This window comes from Nannobrachium achirus (genome assembly GCF_963921795.1).
Source record: "Nannobrachium achirus genome assembly, chromosome: 5".
NCBI lineage: Eukaryota > Metazoa > Chordata > Actinopteri > Myctophiformes > Myctophidae > Nannobrachium > Nannobrachium achirus.
In genome coordinates, this window is record NC_137814.1 from 9,844,024 (window position 1) to 9,863,045 (window position 19,022).

At 44.2% G+C, this 19,022-nt stretch overlaps 1 protein-coding gene across 1 annotated transcript in view; it reads left to right on the forward strand.

Annotated features, from left to right (window-relative positions):
- piezo2b (piezo-type mechanosensitive ion channel component 2b) overlaps positions 1–19,022 on the forward strand; it is a 202,797-nt gene that overhangs the window by 177,285 nt on the left and 6,490 nt on the right. Inside the window, exons 43-54 of the mRNA XM_080726880.1 lie at positions 405–626; positions 2,240–2,339; positions 2,996–3,131; positions 4,096–4,243; positions 6,059–6,273; positions 10,523–10,681; positions 13,878–14,025; positions 15,841–16,029; positions 16,791–16,880; positions 17,597–17,766; positions 18,417–18,533; positions 18,895–18,974. Coding sequence (XP_080583006.1) covers positions 405–626; positions 2,240–2,339; positions 2,996–3,131; positions 4,096–4,243; positions 6,059–6,273; positions 10,523–10,681; positions 13,878–14,025; positions 15,841–16,029; positions 16,791–16,880; positions 17,597–17,766; positions 18,417–18,533; positions 18,895–18,974 — 1,774 coding nt within the window. The remainder of the gene's footprint in view (positions 1–404; positions 627–2,239; positions 2,340–2,995; positions 3,132–4,095; positions 4,244–6,058; positions 6,274–10,522; positions 10,682–13,877; positions 14,026–15,840; positions 16,030–16,790; positions 16,881–17,596; positions 17,767–18,416; positions 18,534–18,894; positions 18,975–19,022) is intronic.

A 19,022-nucleotide genomic window follows, 5' to 3' on the forward strand; every position in this document is an offset into this window, starting at 1 on the left:
AGCCTGCACAAAATTCAGGGAGCATCTCCGAACTCGGAGCCCTTCAAACGCCAAGATTAACTGTATTCCATTTATGCAATAAATGGTTAAATATTCTTGTGAGGATTATCTGTTATGTTCTTGACGTGAATGTTCCTGCCTAAATGTATATTATTATTACATGTATTTATTTTAACATATGATAATAACATCATTAACTTTTAAAATGGGACATTCTGCATAATGAGTACCTTTACTTTTCATACTTAAAGTACATTTTGATGCCAATACTTTTTAACTTTTTCCTCAAGTAGAATTTTATTACCAGACTTTACTTGTAAACAGAGTGTGTCTACACATTGCAGTACTGATAATTTAAAATTCTTTAGAAAAGTTTAAAAATAAATAAATAAATGTTTTTTCAGTGCCACGGCTTGTGGGATGAAGACAGAGCTAGAGAGAGGAAAGCACCGCTGCATCGCGACGAGTCTGAGGACGAAGGAGGAGAAGGAGGGGAGGAGGAGGAGGAGAAGGAGAAGTCGGAGTCGATCCCTTCCTCTGTGCCCCGAGGAGGCGAGAGGAGGGGCTCCACTCAGACTATGAAGTCCATCACCATGGGGACGTCCATGGACTCTGGACACGGCCAGGTCAGTGTTAATGTTGTCCACTAGGGGACGTCCATGGACTCTGGACACGGCCAGGTCAGTGTTAATGTTGTCCACTATGAAGTCCATCACCATGGGGACGTCCATGGACTCTGGACACGGCCAGGTCAGTGTTAATGTCGTCCACTAAAACAGATGACGAAAGATGTTTGTCGACTACCTTCTTTCACTGACGAAAGCTTAAAGCCATACTGTGTAAGTTGCCCAACTAGTGGTCATTAGCCCTATAGCAAACCGCGGTCGCGTCCGCGTCTTTCGTCCGTTTTTCGTACCTTCAGACCCCCGCGTCTGCCTCCACCTCGCTGAGATCTATCTTTTAAGGGGTCCCTTGTTCCTGTGCGTTCAGTAATTCCAGAGATACGGACTCCTTCACCCTGCCTGGTAGGCGAAATTACCTAGAGAAGGGATGGTACAAACGGGCGACAACAAATATGGCTGCCATAGCGACCCCACTTCAAGATGCGCTGTGATTGGCCGGCAGTTGTATAACCCTCGCTGTGATTGGCCGGTAGTGTGATGACGCAATTTTGGCGCGAGATCCGGTCCACGGCAAGGATCTCAGTTTACATATAGAGAAGGCTTTACAGGCTGAAATTCACGGCGCGGATCTTCTAAAACTTTTGTGATTTAATAGTTAGGAGAATTTTAAGATTTGTTTTATAAAAAAAGTTACATAGTACAACTTTAAAAAAAACGACGCTATTATGACTAAAACTATGATTAAATATATTGACAATATGATTTAATGTTAGGGATGGACTAGTGGAGAAGAGATCCAGTAGAACTAAGACAATGCTTGGCTTAATTGCGACCGTAGGTCGCAGTTTACTATCAGAACCGACACAGCTTGTCCGTATACGTCCGTCCGTCCGTCCGGATGTGTACACTTTTTTACGGTCTATGGGTTTGCCGCCCTGACATCATGCTCTGACGTCACTGTGATGTCAGGGGAACCACCCTAACACCCCTTTATACCCATACATGGAGATCCCTGATGTCATCAATATTAAGCCCATATCTAACAGGACTTCATATTGGAATGCCCATATATGGAGGAGGCCACATAAATATGGCCAAGACAGATGGCCAAGATAGCCCATATATGTGTGGCTGGTTCTACAGACAGGGATCTCCATGTAAGGGCATAAAAGGGATTGTATGTATGATGATGTCAGATGTCATAGACGTCATAGGACTTTCACATAACGAATAACTGAGTAAGCATGTTTGGGCTCTCACAGCATATCTCCATGGATCTCCATAATGGGTACCAGGGATCTCAATATATGGGTAACTGGTTCGATATACATCACTGGCCAGAAGGCCCTTTAGGGCTTGTCGCTTGTCGCCCTGAGGCGTCTTACAAGTAGTTCTACTGGATAGATTTATTAAGCCAAGAATTATCTTAGTTCTACTGAGTTAAAACGGCCCATCAACCGTAGAGATTCATTTAGCTAAAATCTCATGATATGAACTAAAACTAGACAAAAACTAAAACGTTGAAGAGGACTACAATAATATGAGTAAAACTAAATTGAATCTTATTCAAAAGGACTATTATGACTAAAACTAAATCCAAATGAACCCTGGTCCAGGTGCATCACTCCACCCAGCAGCAGACCTACCAGCGCCGTAAGAGCTCCATCAGCGGAGGGTCCCACATCTCCCGGAGGTCTTCAGCTCGATCTAAAAGAGGTAAATATTATATACCATACACGCTGTGTTTGTACGTATGGCTCTTTTACAAACACAACAGCACTACAGTGCTTCACAGACTTTGAGCCATTCAGACCTGAGGCCTACAAATGCCTTCTACAGTAAATCAACTTTCAAGATCTTTCAAAAAAAACATAGCAGATGTGCCCGCTCGCAGCACGGCACGAAGTGATGTCATGCTGTGAGCTTTTATATCAGCTATTTTTAATGGATTAGAAGACCCACTTCATACAAAATTGTGTTTCTTGTTTGGCTAATACTTAAAGGGGAGAACAACTCAAAGGTATATTAACAATATTGAAAATGGGTGGTTCTCCCCTTTATTCGTGAATGTCCTGGTAGTTTCTTTTGCACTCTGCACTTCTCCAAAGCATTAATTCAGAGTTTTACAATCAAAGTCTGATTTTAAAAACCCAGACTAGCACCGGTCTGACCTATAATATTGATAAAAAAAAATTAAAAAAATCTGATTATGAATTGGTCCAAATCGGATTTGGGCTGCAAGTGTGAACATAGCTTTTAGACTGGTGGGGTCCACACTAGTGCACTGAGCATGTGAGTCTGGGTCAGTGACATCCTTCATGGCAGCGTGGACACGGTTCATTTACCTCCAGCAATGTAAATGACTTCCACAGGAAGCACGGCTTCCCGCAGCAGCAGCCGGCGCTGCGGCAGCGAGGCCAGCAGCGTCCAGCCCAAGAGCCGCAAGCAGCTCCTCGCCGAGAAGATCAGAGAGCAGCTGCTCAAGGGGAAGGCCTTCACCATAAAGAGGTACGACACGGACGCCACAGACAGACAGACTGCATGTCTGGAAAGGGGATTCATAGCAAGGCAGTGGTGTAAAGTAACTCTTTACATTTACTCCATTAAAGTAGTTCAACCCCAAAATGACTTTTTTTCTATTGATTACTCACGCCATTCCTAAGACAATAATTTGATTACAATGAATTCACCCCCATTGATTCCGGAAGGGGATCCGAATGCACTTGTGTCTCCATCCGGAATCAATGGGGATAAATGACTATACTACATTTTTTGTCTTAGGAATGCGACATATACAAAACAAATATATTGAACTCAAGTCTCCATGGCGTGAGTAATCAATAGAAAAAAAGTCATTTGTACTCTTACTCAATTACGATTTGAATCCCGGACTTGTAACATAGTATTTCTATATTGCAGTATTGATGATACTTTTACTTAATAAATACATGTGAGTACTTTTTCCACCACTGTAGCAAGGCTATTGTTATGTTTTGTTTTCAACACAGAGGCCTCTCTGGCTGCATAATCACATATCGTCGGTGAAACTTCGTCCAAAACTGTTGATTTTCAGAAAACTAGGACAAAAAGAACTTGTGGTTCCAATGGATCCAACGTAGCTATTATTTAGTCACAAGCTCTCGTTGATACTTTTCATTCATTGGTTTAGTAATATTTATAAAACCCACATACATACTTAGCTATGGGCCCTGAGCCCCTGATGCAGAAAAGACTGAGAAGTTTTTCCTTTTTCCTGTTTTTATGGGCTGGGGGAGGGGGGACATTGGGGCTGAAATGTGGATTTTGACAGTCTGACGATGAGATGAGAAAATGAGAAAAATATATACGTATATTAAAATAGAAAAAACGAAGAGAACCGCTGTTTTAAATGATGTCGACTCTTTTTGACAATTTCTTGCATGAACAAAACAAATATTTGCCTGACTGTTGCTGTGACTGTGTTTTCCTGCAGAGCCATGGAGTTCTACCTGCCCATCCGTCAGTTCTTCCACAACATCGTCCATCCTGAGTACAGTGCCGTCACAGACGTCTATGTCTTCATGTTCCTCTCTGACACCATCGACTTCATCATCATCGTGTTTGGATTCTGGGCTTTTGGTGTAGGTCCTTCCTTCCTTGGATTACTTAACTTAAAGGAGTAGTTCACCCCCAAAATGACTTTTTTTCTATTGATTAGTCACGCCATGGAGACTTGAGTTCAATAATGTTTTTTGGGTTTTGTCACATTCCTAAGACAAAAATTTGATTCGAGTAAATTTACCCCCATTGATTCCGGATGGTGACCCGTTTAGAAACGGGTCACCATCCGGAATCAATGGGGGTAAATTTACTCGAATCAAATTTTTGTCTTAGGAATGTGACAAAAAACTAAAAATATTATTGAACTCACGTCTCCATGGCGTGACTAATCAATAGAAAAAAAGTCATTTTGGGGGTGAACTACTCCTTTAAGCCCTATTATTTATCCTTCGTTATAGTAGTACGGACAGCGAAAATAGCCGATCTACAAGCTCACATGTTGCATTATGACAAGTTGCAAGCTTAATTTATACCTGTAGGCTATTTTCAACATTTTCAACATTGCAGTGTGAATCTAAAAACATTTAAATAAATTGCCTATAATTCCCACAATGGAGACACCAGGTTAAAAGTAGATAACTATATTATGTACTGTACTTGTTATGAGAATAATAAAACAAAGCACACTGATCAACATTTTTCTAACTTGACAGGACAGGATGTAAACCTCAAAACTAAACCAAAGTCGTTCCACCATAAAATGTAATAACTCATGAAAATGTACTAAGATACTGTCATTAAAATGATTTCATATTTGCGACCGTAGGTCGCACTTACTACAGAAAGCTCCACCAGGTGTCCGTGCGTCCGTCAGTCAGTCCGTCACACGTCAGACGTCACACTTTTGCCCTGCTCATATCTCCGCAACCGTTGCCCCGATCCATGCCAGATTTTGCACACACACTCCTTACCTGCCAAACTACAACCTCCAAGGACCCCCGGAGTTCCAGGGACCCCCAGGTCCCTGGGGGACCCCCAGGTGTAAAAAAAATACCAAATGTGCAAAAATGACCAAATGACCACCCCCACGGGGCTGCTCACGGGGAATTCCCGGGGACCACCCACTCCTGCTACTCCAGAACGGATGCAAAAGTGGTGGCGCCCCCAGTGGAGGACCCCCTCCACTGCAGCTCACATAAAATGCCCTAACTCGGCCTAGGAGCGTCCGGGAGAGCCGGGGCCGGTACCTATTCGTCCGCCAAGGCAACGCGGAGACCCCACCCCTCATTTCTCACATGGCCCTCTTCTAGCGAGACCTACGGTCGCTTATCTCCCGATTAGGGAGTCTTACTGGTACTCTTCAGTTAAAGCTGCAATCCATAAATGTTAAGTCCTTATTGCGTGCATCAGAACCCCAGCAGACAGTTCTCCTGCTGAGCTAAGACAGAAGACTGTTTGGGAAAACCATATTGTGCTTCCAGGTTCCAGGGGGTCCCCAACAAGAGTAGTTAATAAAGTATCATAATCATTTTAACCACTTTATCCATTTACATGTTTGCTATAAACAGATATACAAGGTCACAGTGCATCACTTTGTGCCGGGCTGCGACCTGCTATTTTTTTTTTTTAAGATTCTTTTAATTTTAAAGTGTTGTGTGTTTTAACACAAATCTTCTCTTCTGGGGATCCCTGGCACAAAACATTTTCAGATAGGGATTCACGGACAAATATATATCAATTAGGGGGGCCTTGGCACAAAGAGGTTTGAGCCTATAACCTACCGATAACACATCTATCTCCATACTGCCATACAGAAAGGTCAAAATTCACACACAAAACGTTATTGCATTGTATTCATAAAGTTAAGCATGTCCTCCCTTCCCTCCTCGGTCCAGAAACACTCGGCGGGAGCAGACATCACCTCGTCCCTGTCGGAGGACCAGGTGCCGGGACCCTTCCTGGTCATGGTGCTGATCCAGTTCGGGACCATGGTGGTGGACCGGGCGCTCTACCTCCGCAAGACCGTGCTGGGGAAGACCATCTTCCAGGTCATCCTGGTGTTTGGAATCCACTTCTGGATGTTCTTCATCCTGCCCGGAGTCACAGAGAAGTAGGAGCTTATTAAGACATAACGTCTACTTGATTCTGCAATGTCATTTTATTCTCTTACTTTTCTATTTGAATTGTATCCAAATCTTAATGCTCTTAACCCATTGAGAACGAGAACGCATCCGTGTCACACTAGATTTTAACCACTTTAACCATTATTTTTGCATTAACTATAAAAAAAATAGCAGATACGATATACAAGATCACAGCGCAGCACCGAGTTCCGCGCTGCGAGCTTGTAGATCTGCTATTTTTGAAAAATCTTGAAAATGTGTTCAAATCTTTGAATGTATATGTCACAGTTAGTTTGAGATTCAGTTAGATTGAGAACAGGAGCGCTCGTTTTTGTGCACAATGTGGAGCAGGCGCCGCCTCCTTCGGGGAACTAGGAATAATTTGACTGAGGTTAGGGTTAGGATTAGGGTTAGGTTTAGGCATAGTTTTACTGAGGTTAGGTTTAGGGTTAGGGTTAGGTTTAGGGTTAGGGGTTAGGGTTAGGTTTAGGTTTAGGGTTAGGGAAGGGTTTTGATTTCAATCGGGATTGTCACATAAAGAACACTGTTTGTGGTTTCTTCCATGTATACAGTCCCGAGAGAATGGATGCACGCGCCATTCTTTGAAACTAAGAAAGAGTCCAATGTCCTATCTATAATTAGTCCTTTTTAGTTTTTCCAACTGTTTACTAACCTTTCTAGGGTTATGTTTTTATAAAACAATGGATGTCATAGTTACTATCCACGACACTGCAAGCGGCGCGAAGGCCAGCGGACCTTGGTCCTGCTCTTCGCGCCCTTCGCGCCGCGCGGCCAGGGCCGCGCGGCCGGCGGAGCGCCGCGCGAGTTACGAAGCCGTGGTGAATGCAATCGTTATATTTATGCCCAGGCCGTAAGGCCTGGGCAAGCGCACGATAAACGCCATGATCAGTATAATTTCTGTAAATCTTACCTTGATAGGGGCCTTTGTTGTAGGACAAGGCTGTAGGTTTATTTAAATCTCAAGGTTTGAGTTTGTGTTCATCCCCCAGTCTTTTGTTTTAGGCATAACAAAGGGAGCCAGATGGGCCATTACTGGTTTCGGGTGTGTTTCACACCAGCTCCTAGGCATGACAAAGGGTCATGTTGGTCCTTTGTTAATCCCCCAAGCACTATGGGTCTTTTGTGGTTTAGGAAATGTGTGTGTCTCTTAATCCAGGAAGAGTGTCCTGCAGGTCTTGGTGTTTGTCAAAACAAAGATAAGATTGTTTTCTTTTTTTGATGTTAGCTCTTGAAAATTGAATTTGGAGTGGATATTTATCTACGCCGGGTTGGCTTCTTTAAAGGACCTGTGGTCTCTTCATCAGTCTCCTCATCTGGGATGAGCCATCCCATACCCCCACGCCTGGAGTGTTGTTTCTTAGGTGTCTCCCTGGGTGGTGTTGATCTAGGCCGGGTTGTTTTCTTTAAAGGACCTGTGGTCCTTAGGGTCTCTCTGGTCTGTGTTGTGGGAGCCAGGGAGTCCGCCTCGGATAGCTGAGTATCCGCTGTTGCAGCAGTGTTCTCATCCGGTAGTGTTGGCTCCTCTGGGGTGGTATCTATCATAGCCTGGTCCTCTTTCGGGCCCTCTCCTCCGTCTGAGGTGCTTGGGTTCTCCTGTGTATTTCCTTGATTCTGAACCCTCCGCCTGCAGCGTTGTTTCTTAGGTGTCTCCGGTGGTGTTGTGAGATCTGGGAGGTTTGTCTCAGCCGGGTGAATCTCAGTTGTTACAGTCACTGTTCTCCTACCTGCTGGTGCCATTGGTTCCACTTGTGGTGTGGTTGTTCTCCCTGTGGGAGATAGAACTGCAGGTTGCATGGTAGGGGGTGGGGGTGTAATACTTTCTGGCTCCGTGTGTGTGGAGTTTGTTATTTCTGTTTCTAAGCAGTATCTCAAATCAGTGAGTGTATCCTTGGTTGAAGAGACTGTACCTGGTGTCAATCTTTTGCCAAATTTCTTCCTGGCCCATCTTGTTGCGATCGGTATGGCTTTATCAAAATCTTGTGGTAGGCATGTGTAAAGTGCCGCTGTAGCTTTATCTATTTGTGTAAGATAATGTTGCTTTAGGATCTGCATTGTTGTATTTTCCCAATTGGTCGCATTACCAATTAACAATCGTAACGTTTCCTCTGTGGGTTTGGCTGGAGTAATCCAATTGATTAGCTCTTTTGTGCGTCTGGCTATGTTATCTGGCACTTTGCCCCTCTGGTTTACATTACCTAGATGGTGGTTAGCTACCATTAAATTGTAAATGTTACGGATTGTCACCAGTAAAATGGAATTCCCCTGTTCCTCTGGTGTGTGGATGTATGTGTTTCTGTTTGTCGGGTTTACCTGGGTCCTGTTATGGTGTACCTGATTCTGTCTGTTATTCCCTCTGGGCTGAGTACCTGGTCTATTGGCTGGTTCTCTTTCTTCTCTGAAGGGCCTGCCAGTGTTCACCTGGTGATCTCGGTGTGTCCAAGCCTCTCGTCCAGTAGTACTCACCTTATGGTATCCTCCAGGATGTCCATGGTTCTTGTGATGGTGGTGGGCCTGTCTGTGACTAGAATCCCCTCCGGGTCTATTCCAGTTCCACAGTCCTGGTCCCTTCTGTATATTTACCTGAGACACGCCTGTGTCAACCTGGTTCCTGTTCCGTCTCCGTTTCCGCCCGGCTATCTGCCAGGGCTCCTCAGACCGTCCATGGCCTCGGGTTTCAGTTGAATAATGCATTACGTTTCGTACAATTTAGTACTTCATCAGATGCTGAATCTCCAGATGAGACTAAAGTGTCTCTGGAGTTCTCTAGTATATATGTGGAAAAAGGTAGGCGTGGTCTAAACCTTGGCCTTTCCTGATTGGTCCATGGGTTTAATGGGCCTTGATGGCCGACCATTCAGTTAATTGTTTGTGGGTGTTGGTCCTTTTTTAGGGAATACCCTGTTTTTACATATAGTCTTTTTTGACTATTTTTTTGAAAAAATGATTTTTGTATAGATGTATCTTAGAAATCTACACAATATAAGGTTGACATTTAAAGACTCTTTCTTGTTTGCAAAGCAGGTACTGGCTAGGTTAGGGAAGGGTTTTGATTTCAATCGGGATTGTCACATAAAGAACACTGTTTGTGGTTTCTTCCATGTATACAGTCCCGAGAGAATGGATGCACGCGCCATTCTTTGAAACTAAGAAAGAGTCCAATGTCCTATCTATAATTAGTCCTTTTTAGTTTTTCCAACTGTTTACTAACCTTTCTAGGGTTATGTTTTTATAAAACAATGGATGTCATAGTTACTATCCACGACACTGCAAGCGGCGCGAAGGCCAGCGGACCTTGGTCCTGCTCTTCGCGCCCGAGCGCCGCAGGCGCGAGTGCCCGCGCCTGCGGCGCGGGCACTCGCGGGCCAGGGCCGCGCGGCCGGCGGAGCGCCGCGCGAGTTACGAAGCCGTGGTGAATGCAATCGTTATATTTATGCCCAGGCCGTAAGGCCTGGGCAAGCGCACGATAAACGCCATGATCAGTATAATTTCTGTAAATCTTACCTTGATAGGGGCCTTTGTTGTAGGACAAGGCTGTAGGTTTATTTAAATCTCAAGGTTTGAGTTTGTGTTCATCCCCCAGTCTTTTGTTTTAGGCATAACAAAGGGAGCCAGATGGGCCATTACTGGTTTCGGGTGTGTTTCACACCAGCTCCTAGGCATGACAAAGGGTCATGTTGGTCCTTTGTTAATCCCCCAAGCACTATGGGTCTTTTGTGGTTTAGGAAATGTGTGTGTCTCTTAATCCAGGAAGAGTGTCCTGCAGGTCTTGGTGTTTGTCAAAACAAAGATAAGATTGTTTTCTTTTTTTGATGTTAGCTCTTGAAAATTGAATTTGGAGTGGATATTTATCTACGCCGGGTTGGCTTCTTTAAAGGACCTGTGGTCTCTTCATCAGTCTCCTCATCTGGGATGAGCCATCCCATAGGGTTAGGTGTTAGGGTTAGGTTTAGGCTAAGGTTTAGGGTTAGGTTTAGGGTTAGGGGTTAGGGTTAGGTTTAGGGTAAGGTTTAGGGTTAGGTTTAGGTTTAGGCATAGTAGCATTCACCAGCGTGGGACTAATGCAGTCAAATGCTCTACCACTGGGACATGAGGTGAACAAAAACAAGCGCTCCTACCCCAATCTAACTGAGTTACCCAAACTAACTGTAACATATACATTGTTAAAGCAAACATTTGTAACGCAAATCTTTCCTTGCCTCCATCTGCACCTTGCAGGCGTTTCAACGAGAACACAGTGGCACAGATGTGGTACTTGGTCAAGTGTGGCTACTTCAGTCTGTCGGCCTATCAGATCCGCTGTGGCTACCCCACCCGTGTGCTGGGGAACTTCCTCACCAAGAGCTACAACTACGCCAACCTCTTCCTGTTTCAAGGGTGAGTGAGTGCTGTGGCTACCCCACCCGTGTGCTGGGGAACTTCCTCACCAAGAGCTACAACTACGCCAACCTCTTCCTGTTTCAAGGGTGAGTGAGTGCAGTAGCTATGGGAACGCTGTGGCTACCCCACCCGTGTGCTGGGGAACTTCCTCACCAAGAGCTACAACTACGCCAACCTCTTCCTGTTTCAAGGGTGAGTGAGTGCAGTAGCTATGGGAACGCTGTGGCTACCCCACCCGTGTGCTGGGGAACTTCCTCACCAAGAGCTACAACTACGCCAACCTCTTCCTGTTTCAAGGGTGAGTGAGTGCAGTAGCTATGGGAACGCTGTGGCTACCCCACCCGTGTGCTGGGGAACTTCCTCACCAAGAGCTACAACTACGCCAACCTCTTCCTGTTTCAAGGGTGAGTGAGTGCAGTAGCTATGGGAACGCTGTGGCTACCCCACCCGTGTGCTGGGGAACTTCCTCACCAAGAGCTACAACTACGCCAACCTCTTCCTGTTTCAAGGGTGAGTGAGTGCAGTAGCTATGGGAACGCTGTGGCTACCCCACCCGTGTGCTGGGGAACTTCCTCACCAAGAGCTACAACTACGCCAACCTCTTCCTGTTTCAAGGGTGAGTGAGTGCAGTAGCTATGGGAACGCTGTGGCTACCCCACCCGTGTGCTGGGGAACTTCCTCACCAAGAGCTACAACTACGCCAACCTCTTCCTGTTTCAAGGGTGAGTGAGTGCAGTAGCTATGGGAACCCCACCTGTGGCTACCCCACCCGTGTGCTGGGGAACTTCCTCACCAAGAGCTACAACTACGCCAACCTCTTCCTGTTTCAAGGGTGAGTGAGTGCTGTGGCTACCCCACCCGTGTGCTGGGGAACTTCCTCACCAAGAGCTACAACTACGCCAACCTCTTCCTGTTTCAAGGGTGAGTGAGTGCAGTAGCTATGGGAACGCTGTGGCTACCCCACCCGTGTGCTGGGGAACTTCCTCACCAAGAGCTACAACTACGCCAACCTCTTCCTGTTTCAAGGGTGAGTGAGTGCAGTAGCTATGGGAACGCTGTGGCTACCCCACCCGTGTGCTGGGGAACTTCCTCACCAAGAGCTACAACTACGCCAACCTCTTCCTGTTTCAAGGGTGAGTGAGTGCTGTGGCTACCCCACCCGTGTGCTGGGGAACTTCCTCACCAAGAGCTACAACTACGCCAACCTCTTCCTGTTTCAAGGGTGAGTGAGTGCAGTAGCTATGGGAACGCTGTGGCTACCCCACCCGTGTGCTGGGGAACTTCCTCACCAAGAGCTACAACTACGCCAACCTCTTCCTGTTTCAAGGGTGAGTGAGTGCAGTAGCTATGGGAACGCTGTGGCTACCCCACCCGTGTGCTGGGGAACTTCCTCACCAAGAGCTACAACTACGCCAACCTCTTCCTGTTTCAAGGGTGAGTGAGTGCAGTAGCTATGGGAACGCTGTGGCTACCCCACCCGTGTGCTGGGGAACTTCCTCACCAAGAGCTACAACTACGCCAACCTCTTCCTGTTTCAAGGGTGAGTGAGTGCAGTAGCTATGGGAACGCTGTGGCTACCCCACCCGTGTGCTGGGGAACTTCCTCACCAAGAGCTACAACTACGCCAACCTCTTCCTGTTTCAAGGGTGAGTGAGTGCAGTACTATCAGATCCGCTGTGGCTACCCCACCCGTGTGCTGGGGAACTTCCTCACCAAGAGCTACAACTACGCCAACCTCTTCCTGTTTCAAGGGTGAGTGAGTGCAGTAGCCATGGGAACGAGGACTCTTGTCTGGGCGGCTACTGGAATGCGTCCGTCCTGTCTTGGAGGAGTAATGACCTGCCAAACTCATTTGTGATTGGTCCTCTGGGTGCTCCGTCATGTTTCTCTTTAACTGATTGGTTTTTGATGCTTCAGCGAGGGACTGTGTGAACCGTATGAAATGCATATGAATTATACATGTATTGATGTAATCGATATTAGTATTATTTATGATGCTGTTATTCGATTCGATTATCAGGGGAAATTAATATTTTTGATTGACTGAACAATAGATGCTTTATAGACAACATTCATCCACTAGATGTTGCACTCCACTCCACATCACGACACCTCTGTGGCATAATGTTCCTTATTTCCATTTGCTATGTCTATATAATAAGGAAGCAACCTTTCTAAAGCAACATAGATAAAGGAGGCTGTCAGCTTACAAATGTCAATAAAACAATCATTCTGGACCCACCAAAGTTATTGCGACCGTCAGGTCGCAGTTACTATCAAAACCTCCACCGGCTGTCTGTCAGTCTGCACACACAACCCCTCATTTCTCACATGCCCCTCTTCTAGCGCCACCATGAGGCAGATTCTTGCAAGACACATTTTTGGACACTGCTCAGATTTTGCCCTAAAATCACGCAAAGTGGTACACAGTATCTTCAAAGTCATGTCATCAACATGGATCTGTCCCAGGCCATTTCCCATATTCCCTCCTGATTGCCTACCATTGCCTCCTAAAGTTTGTGTATGCGACCTGGCGGTCGCTTATCTCCCGATTTAGGGAGTCCACACCTTAGTAAACCACACCTTTAAATCTCTGTGGATTTATTGTTTTCTTTTTATTTCTCTACTGAAAAATGTTATCAACCTCAACTTTTAATTGATTGACCGGCCAATTTTGCATTCAGTTCTCAAGCTGAGAAACAGCGCTACACAACGCACACATGACTCGCCACCAGTAAAATATTGCCCGATGTACATTATATAGTTATGTTGTATACTATGTACATAATGAAGTATCATGGCCTTCTGTTGCCAGTGGAGAATGCTCTATGATCAATGACCATATTAAAATGAAATGTGTTTATGTTCATTTGACGATGGTGCCAAGCTAGCAATAAAAATATAAAAATACATAATCCACATAAGCCCTCAATAATTCGTCGTACGACTAATATTGAAGATAGCCAAACTACAAGCTCACTCACACCCCCATTGTGAGCTTACAGATCAGCTGTTTTCAGTATTTTTGAAAAGGAAGTTTGTGAAAATACACAATGGTTTTTGTGTGACGCTGCAGTATATGATCAATTATAGGGCGTTAATTTACGTGGGAAAACAACACAAAAAGTTAGAATATGGAGATAAGCGGTTTCTAGCCTGACAGCAAGGAAATGCTTTGTTGTTTGTCCAACAGGTTCCGTCTGGTGCCGTTCCTCACAGAGCTGAGAGCGGTGATGGACTGGGTGTGGACGGACACCAGTCTGTCCCTGTCCAGCTGGATCTGTGTGGAGGACATCTACGCTCACATCTTTGTCCTCAAGTGCTGGAGGGAGTCAGAGAAGGTGGGTGGTTTTGTCTGTTGAAGGACATTGTTCTGCTTTCTCTCTCTCTCTCTCTCTCTCTCTCTCTCTCTCTCTCTCTCTCTCTCTCTCTCTCTCTCTCTCTCTCTCTCTCCCCCTCCCTCTGGGTTTATTTTCCTTGTTCCATTTACTCCCTATATACTTTATTTTGTAAAACCTGGCAACTGTACAGTTGCATGTACAAGGCTGTTATTGTTACTACATAAGAAAACGAGGTTTCTCACTGGAGTGCTAGACCCAAAATCCAGTGTACCTGTACATATGAAAAACACATCCCAATTGTCAAATCAATGGAGGACAAAGTACTCACATTTCCACTTATTTATTGGCACACACCGATGTTACCAGTGTTACCTTTGACCCAGGACTGGATTATTTCGAGGATAGCATTGTCCGGTCTGGGGTTAGCCTGTTTCTCAGGCAAGCATTGTCCCAGGTCTGGATTAGAATGAAGGAAGAATTGCACTCCAGGGTGGAGTTCAAGATTTTCCCAGATGGGAATTTTGCCTTACCGCAGAGCATAAAACTTAACCATGACCAAGGACATTTACCCTCTGTTAATGTAAATATGATGTGAAATGTGCGTTGTGTGTGTGTGTTAGGAGAGTACAGTACACGCTGTGACATCAACTGGTTTCGGCAAGCCTGCATAGAGTTACAGCAAGTAAACTCAGCTCAAATTCAAGGCTTGTATGTCTGGAGGGTAAAAATGCAGTTTGCAGTGAGTAGGGCAAAAAAAAAACACAAAATGAACAACATACACAGAAACATACAGCACAAGCCGAACAGAAAACAAATGCCATGTGCACCAAATTACCAAAGAGGCCATGAGGTGGGGAGCCTGAACGATAACATCAACCTTTTAAACTCCTCTTAAAACAGTAAAATCCATAGTGTGTAAATAAGAAGAATCAGAAGTACAAGTGTAAACGTCATTACACACGAGGACGTGAATATAACGAGGCAATAAGACGATAAACAGCTTCAAATCTGAATCTCTTACATTCAGATCAACTGAATCCACTGAGGAGGAAACTGACTGAGTTTGGATCATATCATCTCTGGTTCCATATTTCAACTTTTCATGTGTTTTGCTAATTAATGCCCTACCTCGTCATACGATAGTGTCACACAAAAGTGGTAAAATAGCCGATGTACAAGCTCTGTGAGCTAGTTTTGCTATTTTATTTGAGCAGTTTAATGGTTAAGTTTATCTCTGGGCTTTATACATACATACCGGTACATATTTAACCAAGTTAATAAAAAATTACTAAATTGGATCCATCCATTGGAACACTTTATTTTATATATATATTTATTTTAAAGTAACAGTTTTGGACAAACAAAGATCCTCCCGACAGGCAGCAATGATATGATAGTAGGGTTAATACTATGGAGTTAGTTGACCGTGTAGGGCAGCAGTCCATATCGTCTCTGTCAGATGGAAACCTCATATGTCCAAAACTGTTACTTCCCAGGATTCAAATAAAAAATTACAAAAGTAGCAGATCTACAAGCTCAAAGCGTGGCGCTTCGTGCCGCGATCTTGTCAATCTGCTATTTTTGATACATTTCTGTGACGCTATAGTATGATCAAGTAGGGAATTCACTAATTCTAAAAGTTAGAATATGGAGATGAGAGGTTTCTGCCCGACAGCAACGCTGCATCATAACATAAGTCTACCATACTCTCTCTCTCTCTCTCTCTCTCTCTCTCTCTCTCTCTCTCTCTCTCTCTCTCTCTCTCTCTCTCTCTCTCTCTCTCTCTCTCTCTCTCTCTCTCTCTCTCTTCCACAGAGGTACCCTCAGCCCCGAGGGCAGAAGAAGAAGAAGGTGGTGAAGTACGGGATGGGAGGTATGATCGTGATGCTTCTCATCTGCATCGTGTGGTTCCCACTGCTCTTCATGTCGCTGGTCAAGTCTGTGGCCGGAGTGGTCAACAAACCCCTGGATGTGTCTCTGAAGATCACCCTGGCCGGGTTCCAGGTACACACACTCTGTTGAGATGACTTATTTGTCATCATTACACACTTGATTAGATGTATTTACTATTATTACACTGTTTAGCTACTTAAACCCTTATATACCTTGATCACCCTGGGGGTCTATGCTTGGTCGACTCCTCTTTTCCCTCTACACCGAATCTAAGATCTATAAGCTTTTAGATGAGCTATTTTTGCTGAATGTTCAACTATTATGACATGCCCAGAATAGGGTTCAAGTGGTTTTTATAGTCGCACTTCACTGGACTGCTCACACTTAAACTGGGATGGATGGGAGGGGGGGGGTCATGTTACACACTTTGTAATCTCTGAAGACAGATTCAGAGCTCCGCGAATTCAAAGGAGAAAAAAGAAATGCTGATGGGTTCCCAGATTGCACACTTTGTGATGCTTGATGGAACTTGATTTGAAATGAAAGCCAGGTACAGTTAACAAAATGGAATGCATGAGAAGGGAGAGAGCTGTAACGTAAGCAAACATACCGCAATGACCTACTCTGAAGGAACTCAAAACATGCTTCAATCTCTGGGTGATGACAAAGGATAAATGCCTTTTTTTGGGAAGCGTTTCTGAGGCGAGGCATGATGTTTTGTCTCTAGGCTTTATAGGGTTGAGATGTTTTGGCGGTACAACAAATCTGATTATGCTGGATTTGAGTTTCGGTGCAATGACCAAATGAAATGTACAAACAATCCTTCAAAAAGAAGATTGTCTCTATGAATGCACTGTTTTCCTTTCTTCCAGCCTGTCTTCACCATGAGCGCACAGCAGAACCAGCTTCAGGATGTAACGCCGCCTGAATTTAAGAGGTTTTGTCATTCATACATTGATGACGTAAGTGCATTATAATAGTATTGTGTAAGCATTGTACATGACTAGAGGCAAGATGACATTTGTTTCTCATGTGTCTGGTATTTCTATCAAATCAACAAACCGTGGCCATGGGGAGGACATGCATCTGAACTACTGTACCTTTTAGCCAAGGGGGTTTCCAGGGGGTCCCCAGCTAAATGGCTGATAGTTAGACACCTGTACCTTCTTTTTATTTACCTTGGGAGGGAGCTACCAGGTTGTCACCAAAAACTCTACTAAAACATGAATGTTGCACAGTATGACTTTGACCGGTGAACACATTATTGCGCATTATTACTTTAACCATTATTTTATGCTTTAACTATTGAAAATAGCAGATATACAAGTTCGCAGATCTGCTATTTTTGAACATTTTTGATCCTATTCTATAAATGTCTTCTAAATCCTTCTAAGGTTTTTGAAAAACGCATGTTTCTATGTCAGTGGTTTTCATGTCAAGGACCCCTAGAATTATATGTATTTGACCGCTGACCCCCGTCTCAAAATATTATGTATCAGGGACCCCCCAGAAGCAAAAAAAATATATATTAATATATTTGCAAAAAGTTTCAAGATTTTTCAAAAATAGCAGATCTACGAGCTGTATATCTGCTATTTTTCAATAGCTAAAGTATAAAATAATAATGGCTTAATGCTTCACAATGCCTCTCTCTCTCTCTCTCTCTCTCTCTCTCCAGACGGCTCTGCAGTGGCTGGAGGGTTACACTCACGATGACCTGACCATCGCCGAGCTGGAGGGAAGCTCCAACTCACTGTGGACCATCAGCCCTCCCAGCAGGGAGAACCTCATGGTCATGCTGGAGTCTGAGGAGGACTTCCCCATCACCGTGGCCTGGTCCATTCAGAGGTACACACTGTTCATTTTGACAGCAAGTTTAGATTTCTTTTTTTTTTAAGTCAGTCTTTTGAATACAATTTCATTTAGTTTATGTCATATTTTAGTCATCTGAAATGTTTTAGTTTTAGTCTAGTTTTAGTCGACTAAAGGTCATACGATTTTAGTCGACCAAATCTACAGTTGATTATGTGGACAAAAATGTATTGATGCCTTGATGGTCGTAATGCCTGATTTTACACTTAATTGCATGCTGAAAATAGCAGATCTAGATAGTAGATCTGCTATTTACGGATTGCAACCAAACATAAAATGGCTTGTCTTAGTTATACTGGATCTCTTCTCCATTAGTTTTTATGTCGTTTTTATTTGTTGACGAAATTGTCAGTATATTTTGTCTTAGTTTAAGCCATCGTAGTTTTTATTTCGTTTTCGCCAGTGAAAAAAGGTAGTCGACAAACTTTTCTCGTCATAGTTGGCAAAATTAACACTGTTTCCAGTTCTGAACATTCAACACCTTCAAGTTCCAACAATGTTTGGGAAATGCTTCTCGTTGCTACACATTGTGAGCTATGGCTATTTCAGGTGAAATGTTTTAAAATGTGTTTCATCATGATCATCAACACTCTGTGTTCTTCTGACACACACTCTAACCCAATCAGGAACCTCACACTGGGTGCTAAAGCTGAAATGGCAACAGGGAAATGGGTGACCCGTCTGGACGACATCACAAAGAGCCAGCTCATTAAGCTGCTGAACGGCACCAGAGAGGAATCAGTGTGAGTTTCATGTTCAAAGTTTATGCCTCGGTTATCACTAGTTTAGTGGTATGCATGTTCTTCATTGTACTGCACAACCATCTAAGAGCTTTAAGAATCTGTTGTGTTCCGGGTATGACCTGCTTAGTTCTGGAAGAGCTCAGAACCCTCCAAGAACTGAGCTAGAAAGAGACAAGACAAACAGGCGGATGGATGGATGGATGGATGGATGGATGGTTGGTTAGAGATTGATGAAGTCTCGAACAAGTGGACGCCATGTGTTGTATTGTTTTATTCTGGAGTTACACCGCAGCAGAACTCGATTAAAAAGGAAATGTGATGGTCGTTGAGTTCTTTTTTCTTCTGCTCTGCTCCCCTGCAGGATCATAAAAGACATTTTTCCACGTTATCTTCGAGCTCCCAGTGACTCTGACGCCAAGCCTGTTGACCAGCTTTACGAAGGTGAAGTAGTTATTAAACGTAAATGGTATATTATTGTGCTTAACCACT